The sequence below is a fragment of the Talpa occidentalis genome, unplaced genomic scaffold (genome assembly GCF_014898055.3).
Source record: "Talpa occidentalis isolate TD23 unplaced genomic scaffold, MPIMG_talOcc4v2.1 talOcc4.8, whole genome shotgun sequence".
NCBI classification, from domain to species: domain Eukaryota; kingdom Metazoa; phylum Chordata; class Mammalia; order Eulipotyphla; family Talpidae; genus Talpa; species Talpa occidentalis.
Genome location: NW_023605194.1, coordinates 80,059,639 through 80,071,783, shown reverse-complemented (window position 1 = coordinate 80,071,783; position 12,145 = coordinate 80,059,639). Strand labels below are relative to the sequence as shown.

At 37.0% G+C, this 12,145-nt stretch overlaps 1 protein-coding gene across 6 annotated transcripts in view; it reads right to left on the bottom strand.

The window, feature by feature from the left end:
- Nucleotides 1-12,145, bottom strand: part of DENND1B (DENN domain containing 1B) — a 220,084-nt gene that overhangs the window by 151,006 nt on the left and 56,933 nt on the right. For 5 of the 6 annotated variants that reach the window (XM_037496569.2, XM_054690298.1, XM_037496570.2 and 2 more), the window contains exon 3: nt 6,957-7,000. The exons of the other annotated variant lie outside the window; for it this stretch is intronic. In XM_037496569.2, the coding sequence (XP_037352466.1) occupies nt 6,957-7,000 (44 nt within the window). The remainder of the gene's footprint in view (nt 1-6,956; nt 7,001-12,145) is intronic. 6 annotated transcript variants of the gene reach the window in all.

Below are 12,145 nucleotides of genomic sequence, written 5' to 3'. Positions count from 1 at the left end.
CTAATAGTGAAGTGCCTTCATATCTATGTATTCAACACAATTGTATTTCAGGCTGAAATTTTTAACATTAATAAACAACCTAGGAATACTACTTTGAAAAAGATTATCTATTAATAATGTACTGAAAGAGGAGGGAAAATGGACACCACCAAAGAAAAAGGTAAGTTGGTAATTTATGGTTAGTTACTGATTCCTGTTACTCACAAGCTTTATTCAACTTACACCTATTCCTAATAGAGAAATTTCCCTAAAAGGCATTTTAAAAACAGCATGCAGTTATATTAAACAAGATTATGCCAAAGTAACACATTCAATGTGAATTAATTTATGTTAATTTTGAAAGATTATAATTTTTCCACCCATTAACATATAAAAACATGTTACTCTTGTTTTCCATCCTTTATTAGTTAACTTATTTTAAATCTAAAAATTTAAAAATTTATTTAAAATCTAAAAATAAATCTAAAATTTATTTAGATTTTTCATTTTAACTTATTTTAAATCTAAAAATTTAAAAAAACAAAATGTAAAATTTTTAAATGGCAGAGTCTTTCATACCTCTATTATATTTAAGACATTTTTTCATCCTGACTGGGAAAATTGTTTGATTCATCAGCCTATGTTATGTGATTTGAAATTTCCTTACTCTGTATCTCTGAAATATTTAGAACTCTATAAACTAAGTCACAAATTTGCTCTTGTCAAATGCTTACAGCTCAATAAAAAGTAAGGTTTTGTGAAACCACATTCTCTCCTTTAATCAGCATCATCTTATATTATTTAATTTTTATAGTTTGCTGAGTAATGCCAGATATTTTTATGATTGGCCTGAAACATTTGCACAGTTAGGATATAATAATTTCATTTCTTTAAAAACATAAACAACTCAACTCAAAGATCTCACTAAGGTTAACACCTATTCACTCTTAAGTAGAAAATAAGGTTTTTTATATTTTATTTTTTAGAATGTATGAAAATGTTCCTTATAACAGCAGTTTGCTAGATTTCATAATTCTATTTTCCAATTAATACCTCAGCTATGAAACAAAATTTCTAAAATATCACTGTTTCTCCAAATCTGTTTCCCTATCTACAGTTTTTTTTTAATTTTAAGAGTAGAAAATATCAGACAAGTATGCAGATAAAATAAGCATGTTATCATATTTGCCCTGAGCCTACATTTTATCCACAAAAATAACAAGTTTTGTCTAAAGATCTATATAAAGATATTATAATTATAGATTTAACATTAAGCAGTTCTCCACAAACTTGACACCATTGTTTTAGTCTGAGTCTTCTTGTTTAGAAATGAGTATGTATGAAAGATAACACTGTGTGCAGTTATAAGGCATACAGATAAAAAATAATTGATATTTTAGGGTCAATAAGATAGACCACCAATAAAATGTTTATAATATGATGAAGGAAATTGTACGGTTGTGATATAATTCTCCCATATTAACTGCCATCTCTTTATATTTTATTAAAAAAAAGAATTTATCTAAGAAATATGTGTTTATATTATATGTATATTCATAGAGGACGCGAAATAAAAATTAACTGTCAGACATCAAAAATTGGCTAAAGACATTTCAGTCTTTCTATTTGGAAAAACATTATGATGAAAAATAAAATTAAGTTGCTTTTCTTCCTGTGTCTGATATGATCAACTGGTAGTTTAAAATAACAGAATCAAGTATAAATAGGTAAAAATAATCTGTTTTATAAAAATATCCAAAATTGTTTGAATATTTTGAAAGTATAAAATTTCAGTTTACAGACAATTTACAAATAACTTAGATCTTCTTTAGGACTGACATAAGAAGCAAAATTGCAAAATGTCCAAATGTCAAAAACCCGAATTTTAGATCATAAAGACTTTGATCATTCGGGCCATATTCCTTTAAAATAAATAAAAGAGGATGTATTTTTTGAACCTATGAATATTTAAAAAATGCAGACCATTAGACATCATTAAAAATAAAGCAAAAATTGCACACAATGTTGAGCATATTTGTAATTGGCTTACTACCTACAGTCATGAATGACCTATGAAAATATAGGAGAGTAAGAATTTAAATACTGCCCTATTATTGTATTGAGTTTCTTATAACTATTTCACTTTTAGAACTGTAATCCCAACTGTTTCCATATCTTCTACCAACATTTGCTTAATTAATGGAAATTTTGTTATTGTAATTAAAAAATAAATATATAACAAGTATACTTCTAAATGCATTTCTAAATGCATTTTCAATCACATGGCATAGGAAGGCATATTAAGTTGCTAATATATATTTAATTTTCATTTTTTAAACATTCTAGAGAAATTTGAGAAAGAAAGAAGGAACACACAAGTCAAAGTATGGCTAAGGCACATCTTTTCAATCACATTTTGGTTAATCTCTAATATATCTGTTATAATATTAACTTAAAGTCTTTCAAGTTTGATATTCCATACCACTTTTACATCTATTCCATTTAAGTAGATTATCTTCCTCCTATTTTTCTAGGAATATTAAGATAACCTATCATGAGTTTATTCAACTTCCTTAAACCTCTTACTCATTCACCCAGTCATTCAAAAAACAGTCAGAGCCACTGTGTAGATAAGGGAATTGAAAAATGAGAAGATTCTCTTTTCCTTCAGAAAACACACATACTGAATAGGGGAGAAAGAGACATTCACAAAGAAAGGGGATATAGCTATAGAATACAGGGCTATAAAAGGCTATAAAAGTATAGACACATTGCCCTGGAGGTTCAGGAAAACCTTCAAAGGATTAATTTTCAAGATAAGGTTTAAGAGAATAAAAAGAACTGGACCACAAAAAAAATAAATAAATAAAATAAAATCCCACAATGGAAACAAGCCGTAAAAATTGAATATCACAAAATAAGAATGGCAAAAATAGGGAGAGGGTATGAAGGCAATTTGATCATGTCCCCATTTGTTGAATGCCTACCACAGTGCTTCACACAGACCTGAACTACTACAGTGAATCCTGTGAAGTAACTATGTCATTCAAGGCCAATTGGTAGAATTCTATTTAATTAACAGAATTCAAACCCAAATCTATACAATCAATAACAAACAAAGCTAGGTCCCCTATTTAAGGCAAAATAAAATAAAAATAAAATTCTAAAGCTATCAATCTATTTCCATTTCAAATCATGAAATAATTTCAGCATTCTGTCTTTTCAAAATAATGGCATGGCATATTCAGTTACCTTAACTACATATGGCAATGTCCTCCACTCTCGCCCTCACAGAGGATCAACTTAAGGAAATAAGTGGCCAAGGAACAAGGCTTAAAACATCACATTTGATGCACTCATCCTAACCACCAGCTGTTCCACAGGAATTTCAGAATGCAATCAAAACATGCAACCAATGCTACACCTCCATTCTCTTCTCTTCTGAATGTTCTTCTAGGGGGTAGGAAAGGGGAGGGGAGGAAGAGCACAAGGGACTATGGTGATAGTTCACAGGTGTTATGGTGGTGGGTGTTACAGGGACCACACCTGAAGAGATAATAATGATGTAAGAAAATAAATTATAAAAACAAATTTAAAAAATGAATAAATGAGTAAATGTTCTTCAATGCTAATTTAGAAAACTATAAACCACTTTCTCTTCATTGGTACACTCAACACTGGTCTCTGATAACTCTCAGTTCCAGTTATAATTAATGAAGATTCACATTCCAGTACACCAGCTCAACTGTCATTGTTTCACATGTACCAACTGACAATAATTGTTTGGGAAGGCAAGGGACAATGATATAGAAAATAACTATAGAGAATTACTAGGACAAACTTTCCTCTCTTATATATCATTTCTCAAGTCATGTGAGTGTAAGAATGACAATTAAGAAGATGGAAGGAAAAAAGGTACTTTTCAACATCCCTGAAACTGAGTCACCCCAGAATATTGTCTTTTATCACTTAAGTCCTGGTCATCTATTCTTTATAATTTCTTCCTATTTTAAAGAGGGAATCACATTTCACCATTGCTGTTCAAAACTAAATCTCTTCTCATTGGCTTATAGAGAGAAATACGCATAAACTGAATATTCCTAAAAGTCCTATAAAATAAGGAAATCAAACTTCTAATACTTCAAATGTGTTAGACTTCCAAAAAACCTCAGTACATTTAAATTCACATAACAAAGGTAAAACTTTAACAAGAAAATTAGTTTTATCGTTTGTTTTAATAAGTATAGCTGCATCTTCACAAGTTAGTATAATATCAACATATATTTATTCTACTTGGCCTCATTTTTCCTAAAACTTATATAGGTTTACTAAACAAACTAACATGATATAATGGATAAGGTTATTTTAAAAATGCACACTTCCACTCAACTAAATTGAATCATTGTTGTGGTAAATTTTATTTCAACAGCTACATTTGCTAATATAACCACTTAGACACAGTTTCCAAAACCTTAGGTAACCAAAATATTTTATATTAAATTTATGTATAGTCATTGTATGTTTAGGTGATTTCTAAGATCAAATATTAAAACATTGATTTACTGAGCATAATTGAATGTATACCTATTTTTGTGTGCTATAAAGAAGCTATACATTTGGGAAGTTCTCTTCAATTATCTCCTGGAATATTTTCTCTGTTCCTACATCTCTCTCCTCTCCTTCTGGAATTCGTATAACTCTTATATTTCCTTTCCTCATGCAGTCAGATAGTTCTCGAAGTCTTTCTTCATTCTTTTTCCTTCGTACTTCTCTTTCCTTTTCTGTTTTGGTTCTTTTTATTTCTGTGTCTTCAAGAGAACTTATTCGTTCTTCCATTTCATCTATTCTGCTTTCCTTGCTTTTCCCGGAGTTCTTTAGTTCCTCCATTAATTCTTTGATCTCCTGCATTTCTTTTACTTCCCTCTTTAGGGACTCAATTTCATTCTTCTGACCATTGTTTTCCCTCTTTAGGGACTCAATTTCCTTCTTCTGATCTATCACTTTTTTAATCATGGCAATTTTAAATTCTCTTTCTGGAAGGCTCAGAAGTTCTTCCAATTTGCTGTCGTTGCAATCTGGGGAGTGGTTTTCTTTTTGTGGTGTGCTTCTTTCCTGAGGAGTTGTTAGGTTGCGTGTGGTTCTTCTACTCCCTACTGTCTGTTTTCTAATTTGTCGTATGCGTTGGGACACTGTGATGCTCGGACTGACTGGCATCTTGGGTGAACTTCTCCGCTCCCCTCTGGCTCTTCCAGGAGCCATCTCTGCCTTCTGGGGGAGCTTTCTGCTGGTTTTAGGCAGTTTTACTGAAGAAATGTCCCTGTTCTCAAATGGCGAAGCGGGATGCAGTCCCTGCGCCTCCGGTTTCAGGCACACTCTTCTGCGCACCCGGTCTGCCCCGGACGTGGGTGCCTGCTCCCTCTGTGGGCTCAGACTGCTGGTCGGAAGGGGCCTGGCATGGAATAACTTCCCGGCTGGCCACTGCAGAAGCCTTCTGCCCTTTTCAAGCAGTCTTAAGAAATTTCCTGTTCTATGGGGTGTTAGTGACTTTTTTTTTCCTGGTCACTAGGTGGCGCCAGAGATCTCTCCTATTGTCCTTGGGGGGCTGTTTTTCGTCCCCCCCACCCCGTGGGACAGGGAACAGAGCGGGAATGGTAGGGTACGAAACACTACGTGATTTGCACATCAAAGACATCTTTACAGACACATCACCCAAAGCAGTGATAGTGAAGACAAAGATAAACAGCTGGGACTACATCAAATTAAAGAGCTTCTGCACAGCAAAAGAGACAATAACAAAAACAAAGAGAAACCCCACCAACTGGGAGAACATTTTTGCACCCAACACTAATGATAAAGGACTGATCACAAAAATCTGCAAAGAGCTAATGAGACTCAGCAACAACAAAGAAAATAATCCAGTCAAAAAATGGGCAGAAGAGCTAAAAAGAAACTTCTCTGAAGAGGAAATGCAAATGGCCAACAGACATATGAAAAAATGTTCAACATCACTCGCAATCAGGGAAATGCAAATCAAAACTACCATGAGATACCATCTCACACCAGTGAGAATGGCACATATTAAAAAAACTAGCAACAACAAATGTTGGCGAGGATGTGGAGAAAAAGGAACTCTTCTGCACTGTTGGTGGGAGTGCAAACTGGTCCAACCACTATGGAGAGTTGTGTGGAGATTTCTGGACCTACTAAACATAGAGCTTCCATATGATCCAGCAATTCCACTCCTAGGTATTTACCCAAAGGACACAGAAACATCAATTCCAAAGAGCACCTGCACCCCTATGTTTATAGCAGCACTGTTTACAATAGCTAAGCTTTGGAAACAACCCAAATGCCCAAAAGTAGATGACTGGATCAAGAAGATGTGGTACATATATACCATGGAATATTACTCAGCATTCAAAAAAGATAAACACATGCAATTTGCAGCAACATGGATGGCGCTGGAAGGGATCATGCTCAGCGAAATAAGCCAAAAAGAAAAAGAAAAATACCGGATGGTCTCACTCATAGCAGGAATCTAGAAAACTTAAATAAGGGACCAGGAAAATGAATAACTATAAGAAAGTGAAAATCAAAATCAACAAAAAACTATGAACCAGAGACACTTTTAGGCGGGCGGGGGCGGGAAGTGAGGGATTGGGGTCAGAATGGGGGGCTGCAATTGTATGGGGAATATAACAATAAAATTTATAAAAAAAAAATAAAAAAATAAAAAAAAATAAAATTAAAAAAAAAAAAGAATTACAAGAAATAAACTGTGATACCTTTAAAAAAAAAAAAGGTATAAAAATATGATGAAACATATTTACTTGGTAACATTTAAAGCACACTTTTTTTATTCAGTTGTTCAAGAAAAAATAGCTACAGTAATTCATGTGTAGTAATAGCAGCGGAAGTAATAGTAATAATCAGAAGATTCCAATTTTTAAATGCTTTTAAAATTATGTGAATCCAACCTGGTCTCCAAAGTCCTCTGGAAATTTCCACAGTACCTCCGGATCTGTAAATAATCGACATTCAGCATTAAACAGTGTCAAAAACAAATAAACATAAAGCAACAGACTGATTAAAATACTCAATACTATCAAAGCTACTTTTATTTTATAATTTAATTTTTTCTTTAAATATTTATAGTTGATGAACCAGAGACACACTATGGGGGTGGTGGGGAAAGGAGGGACTGGAGTCAAAATAAGGGGGTTGCAATTGTATGGGGAATATAAAAATAAAATTAAAAAAATAAATATTTAAAGTCCGGGGGGCGGAGCAACATGGCGGCTAGGAGACACTGCGAGTAAGATCTCCCATTAAAAAAAGTTAATAGGGAGGAAAAGCGGCAGGTCCCAGTGAGAACCGGGACACGGAAGATAAACAGACGACTCCAGCAAACTGCCCGAAGAAGAAAGTGGCCATAAAAGAGGACCAGAAGGGAGGGAAGCGCAGAACCCTGCTCCCCTCCCCCGCCCACAGAGGCGGCACTCTCCGACCCGCAGAGAGGAGGAAAACAACAAACTAAAACTGCCAACAAGAACAAAGGACGCAGCAAGCGGGACTGTGAGTGGAAAGGAACTATTGCAGCCACCACACCCTGTGAACGGGAGCTGTGGAGAACCCCCTCAGGATCCGCCACGGAGGTGAGCTCCGGGCTCCATTGAAGAGAGCCCCGCCCAGGAGGAGACCAGCACCAGCACACAGCCCCGGCCGCCCGGTAAGCCTGCAGGGAAAGGCGGCGCGCTGGAAAAACAGACTCAGAGCAGGATTGTGCGGGGAAAGCAGCGCGGATTGCGCGGATCAGATCGCAGCTGCCCAGGTCCCCGCGCCTGCGACCTAGGCTTGCGGGGAGACGACCTAGGCTTGCGGGGAGACGCGCGGAGGCCCTCCCGGAGTGAGCAGGAACCAGGCGCCCAGGCAGGGGAGCGGGATTCAAAAGGCGCCATTCCCGCGCCACTGATCTGGGCTACAGCCCGCGTCCTGGAACTGAGAGCTTTGGAACTGAGACCCGGGGCACGAAATTAGGGGCGTGGGTTCCCCACGACGGTGGGGCACAAGGCAGACACAGCACCCCAAAGCCGTTGAGGTGTACCCTACCATCCCTGCTCTGCTCCCTGTGCCACTGGGTGGAAAATCAGCTCCCCAAGGGCTCCAGGAGAGATCTCTGGCGCCACCTAGCGACTTGAAGCCAGCAGAGGCTCCTGAAGGAGCTAGTGGCCAGCTGGGGAGTTAGCCCACACCGGGCCCCTTCTGAACAAGTAGTCTGAGCCCACAGGGAGAGCGAGCACCCACAGCCGGGGCAGACCAAGCGCACAGAAGAGTGTGCCTGAGACCGGACACGCAGGGAGTGTGTCCCACATCACCATTATAGAATAGGGACATTTCTTCAGTAAAGACTACCTGCAGAAGGCTTCCTCAGGAGCCAGAGGTGAGCGGGGGAAGTTCACCCACGCCAGACCCCCTCTGGCCTGCAGTCCAAGCCCAGAGGGGGAGCAGAAACCCACCGCCGGGGCAGACCAGACGCACAGGGGAGTGTGTCCCCACATTGGCATTTTATAACAGGGATCTTTCTCCAGTAAAGACTGCTTGAAACTGACAGATGACTCCTGGAGGAACCAGAGGGGAGCAGAGAAGCCCACCCAAGATGCCGGCCAGTCCCAACTACACAATGTCCCAACGCATACGGCAAATTAGAAAACAGACAGTAGGGAGGAGAAGAACCACACGCAACCTAGCAACTCTCCAGAGAAAAAGCACACCATAAAAAGAAAACCAGCCCCCAGATGGCAACGACAGTAACTTGGAAGAACTTCTGAGCCTTCCAGAAAGAGAATTTAAAATTGCCGTGATTAAAAAACTGACAGAAGTCATAAAGGAAAACAATGATAAGGGAAAAATAATCAACGATCAGAAGAATGAAATTGAGTCCCTAAAGAGGGAAGTAAAAGAAATGCAGGAGATCAAAGAATTAATGGAAGAACTAAAGAATTCTGGGAAAAGCAATGAAAGCAGAATTGATGAAATGGAAGAACGAATAAGTACTCTTGAAGACACAGAAATAAAAAGAACCAAAACAGAAAAGGAAAGAGAAGTACGAAGGAAAAAGAATGAAGAAAGACTTCGGGAACTATCTGACTCCATGAGGAAAGGAAATATAAGAGTTATAGGAATACCAGAAGGAGAGGAGAGAGAAGTAGGAACAGAGAAAATATTCAAAGAGATAATTGAAGAGAACTTCCCAAATGTGAAGGAGGAGCTGAAAATTGATATACAAGAAGCAAGAAGAACACCAAACTTCCACGACGAAAGGAAAAATACAGCAAGACACATAATAGTAAAGCTCCCAAGAATCCAGGACAAGGAAAAAATAATGAAGCTGGCAAGAGGGAAGAAACAGATAACATTCAAAGGAAAGCCAATCAGGCTGACATCAGACTTCTCCGAAGAAACACTACGGGCAAGGAGAGAGTGGAGGGACATAGTCAACAGACTCCAAGAAAACAGATGCCAACCAAGAATACTCTATCCCGCAAAGCTCTCCTTCCTCTTTGAAGAAAGAATATGGACTTTCCCAGACAAACAGAAACTCCGGAATTTCATTGCAACTAAACCCCCACTCCAAAAAATACTACAAGGAGTCCTAAAGCCAGAACCTCAGAGGGACGAATAACAATGAAAGAAGGCCAAAAAAAAAAAAAAGTTATTAAAAGAATAAATAAATAAAATCAAAGGAAAGACAAACACAATGGCAAATACAGATGTTAACATATCAATATTAACTCTAAATGTAAATGGACTAAACTCTTCAATAAAAAGACACAGAGTTGCAGCCTGGATTAAGAAACAAAACCCAACCTTTTGCTGTCTCCAGGAAACACATTTAGCTATAAAGATAAAAATAGGCTCAAAGTTAAAGGATGGAAAACAATCCTACAAGCAAATGGACCAAAAAAGAAAGCAGGAACAGCTATACTTATATCAGATAAAACAGATTTCAAACTCAAAAAGATAAAAAGAGACCCCAATGGTCACTACATTATGATCAAGGGGACAATACTTCAAGAAGAAATAACACTCATTAACATATACTCACCAAACGAAGGAGCACCAAAATATATCAGACAACTGTTGTCCTCTCTGAAAACAGACATCAGAGAAAACACATACGAGTGGGAGACTTCAACACACCACTATCAACAATGGATAGGTCAACAAGACAAAAAATAAGTGAAGAAACCAAAGCTCTAAATAAGGACCTAGAGCAATTGGGCTTAACAGACATCTATAGAACACTAAACCCCAAAAAAACGGAGTACACATTTTTCTCAAGCGCACACGGATCATTCTCCAGGATCGATCACATACTGGGGCACAAGACAAACATCAACAGATACACCAAGATTGAAATCATATCAACCATCTTTTCTGACCATGAAGGCATCAAACTAGAAATAAACCATAAAAAGAAGGCAAGGAACTTTCCTACCTCATGGAGATTAAAAACCACACTACTGGAAGACCACTGGACTAATGAGGAGATGAAAGAAGAAATTAAAAAATTGTTTGAATTGAACGACAAGGAGGACACCAATATCCTAAATGTATGGGATGCAGCAAAAGCAGTAATAAGAGGAAAATATATAGCAATAGAAGCTCACATCAAGAAACAAGAAAGAACTCAAAGAAACAACCTAATCTCGAAGCTCAAAGATCTAGAAAAAGAACAACAAAAAAAACCCCAAAACCAGTAGAAGAAAAGAAATAATAAAAACCAAAGCAGAAATAAATGAAATTGAAACTAAAAAAACAATCCAAAAGATCAATGAAACCAAGAGCTGGTTCTTTGAAAAATCAATAAAGTAGACAAACCTCTAGCCAGGCTCACAAAGGAAAAAAGGGAGAAAGCACAAATAAACAGGATCATCAATGAAAGAGGAGAAATCACAACGGACACAGCAGAAATCAAAAGAATAATCAGTAACTACTATGAACAGTTATATGGAAACAAGTTTAACAATCTAGAGGAGATGGACAAATTCCTACAACTCTACAATCACCCAAAGCTAGATAAAGAAGAAATAGAACACCTAAACAGACCAATTACAATTAGCGAAATTGAAATGATAATCAAAAACCTCCCCAAAAACAAAAGCCCAGGACCTGATGGATTTACAAATGAATTCTACCAAACATTCAGAGACGAATTAGTGCCTATCCTTCACAAACTCTTCCAAAAAATTGAGAAGGAAGGGACAATACCAAACACGTTCTATGAAGCCAACATTACACTAATACCAAAACCGAACAAGGACAACACAAAAAAGGAAAACTACAGGCCAATCTCCCTAATGAACACTGATGCAAAAATCCTCAATAAAATTTTAGCCATCAGAATCCAACAATGTATCCATAAGATAATTCACCACGACCAAGTAGGATTCATTCCAGGGACACAAGGATGGTTTAACATCCGAAAATCAATCAACGTTATCCAACACATCAACAAAAAGAAATATAAAAACCATATGATAATATCAATAGATGCTGAGAAAGCTTAGACAAAGTGCAACACCCATTCATGATAAAGCCCTTGAAATTCTTGGGATACAAGGAACATACCTTAACATCATAAAGGCCATCTATGACAAGCCAACAGCCAGTATCATTCTCAATGGTGAAAAGCTGAAAGCAATTCCATTAAGATCTGGAACAAGACAAGGATGTCCACTCTCACCACTGCTTTCAATATATACTGGAAGTCCTAGCCAGGGCAATAAGACAAGAGAAAGACATCCAAGGAATCCAAATAGGAAAAGAAGAAGTCAAACTATCACTATTTGCAGATGATATGATATTATACATAGAGAACCCCAAAAACTCCACAGAAAAGCTAATTCAACTCATCAATCAGTTCAGTAAAGTGGCAGGATACAAAATCAACACGCAAAAGTCAGTAGCCTTCCTATACACAAACAATAAATCTGAAGAAGAAGAAATCAAAAAAAACCATCCCTTTCGTTATTGTGAAACAAAAAAAAATCAAATATTTGGGAATAAATCTAACAAAAGAGGTAAGGACCTATACAAAAGAAAACTAAAAACACTGTTAAAAGAAATAGAAGAAGACACACAAAGAAATGGAGAGAGATATCCC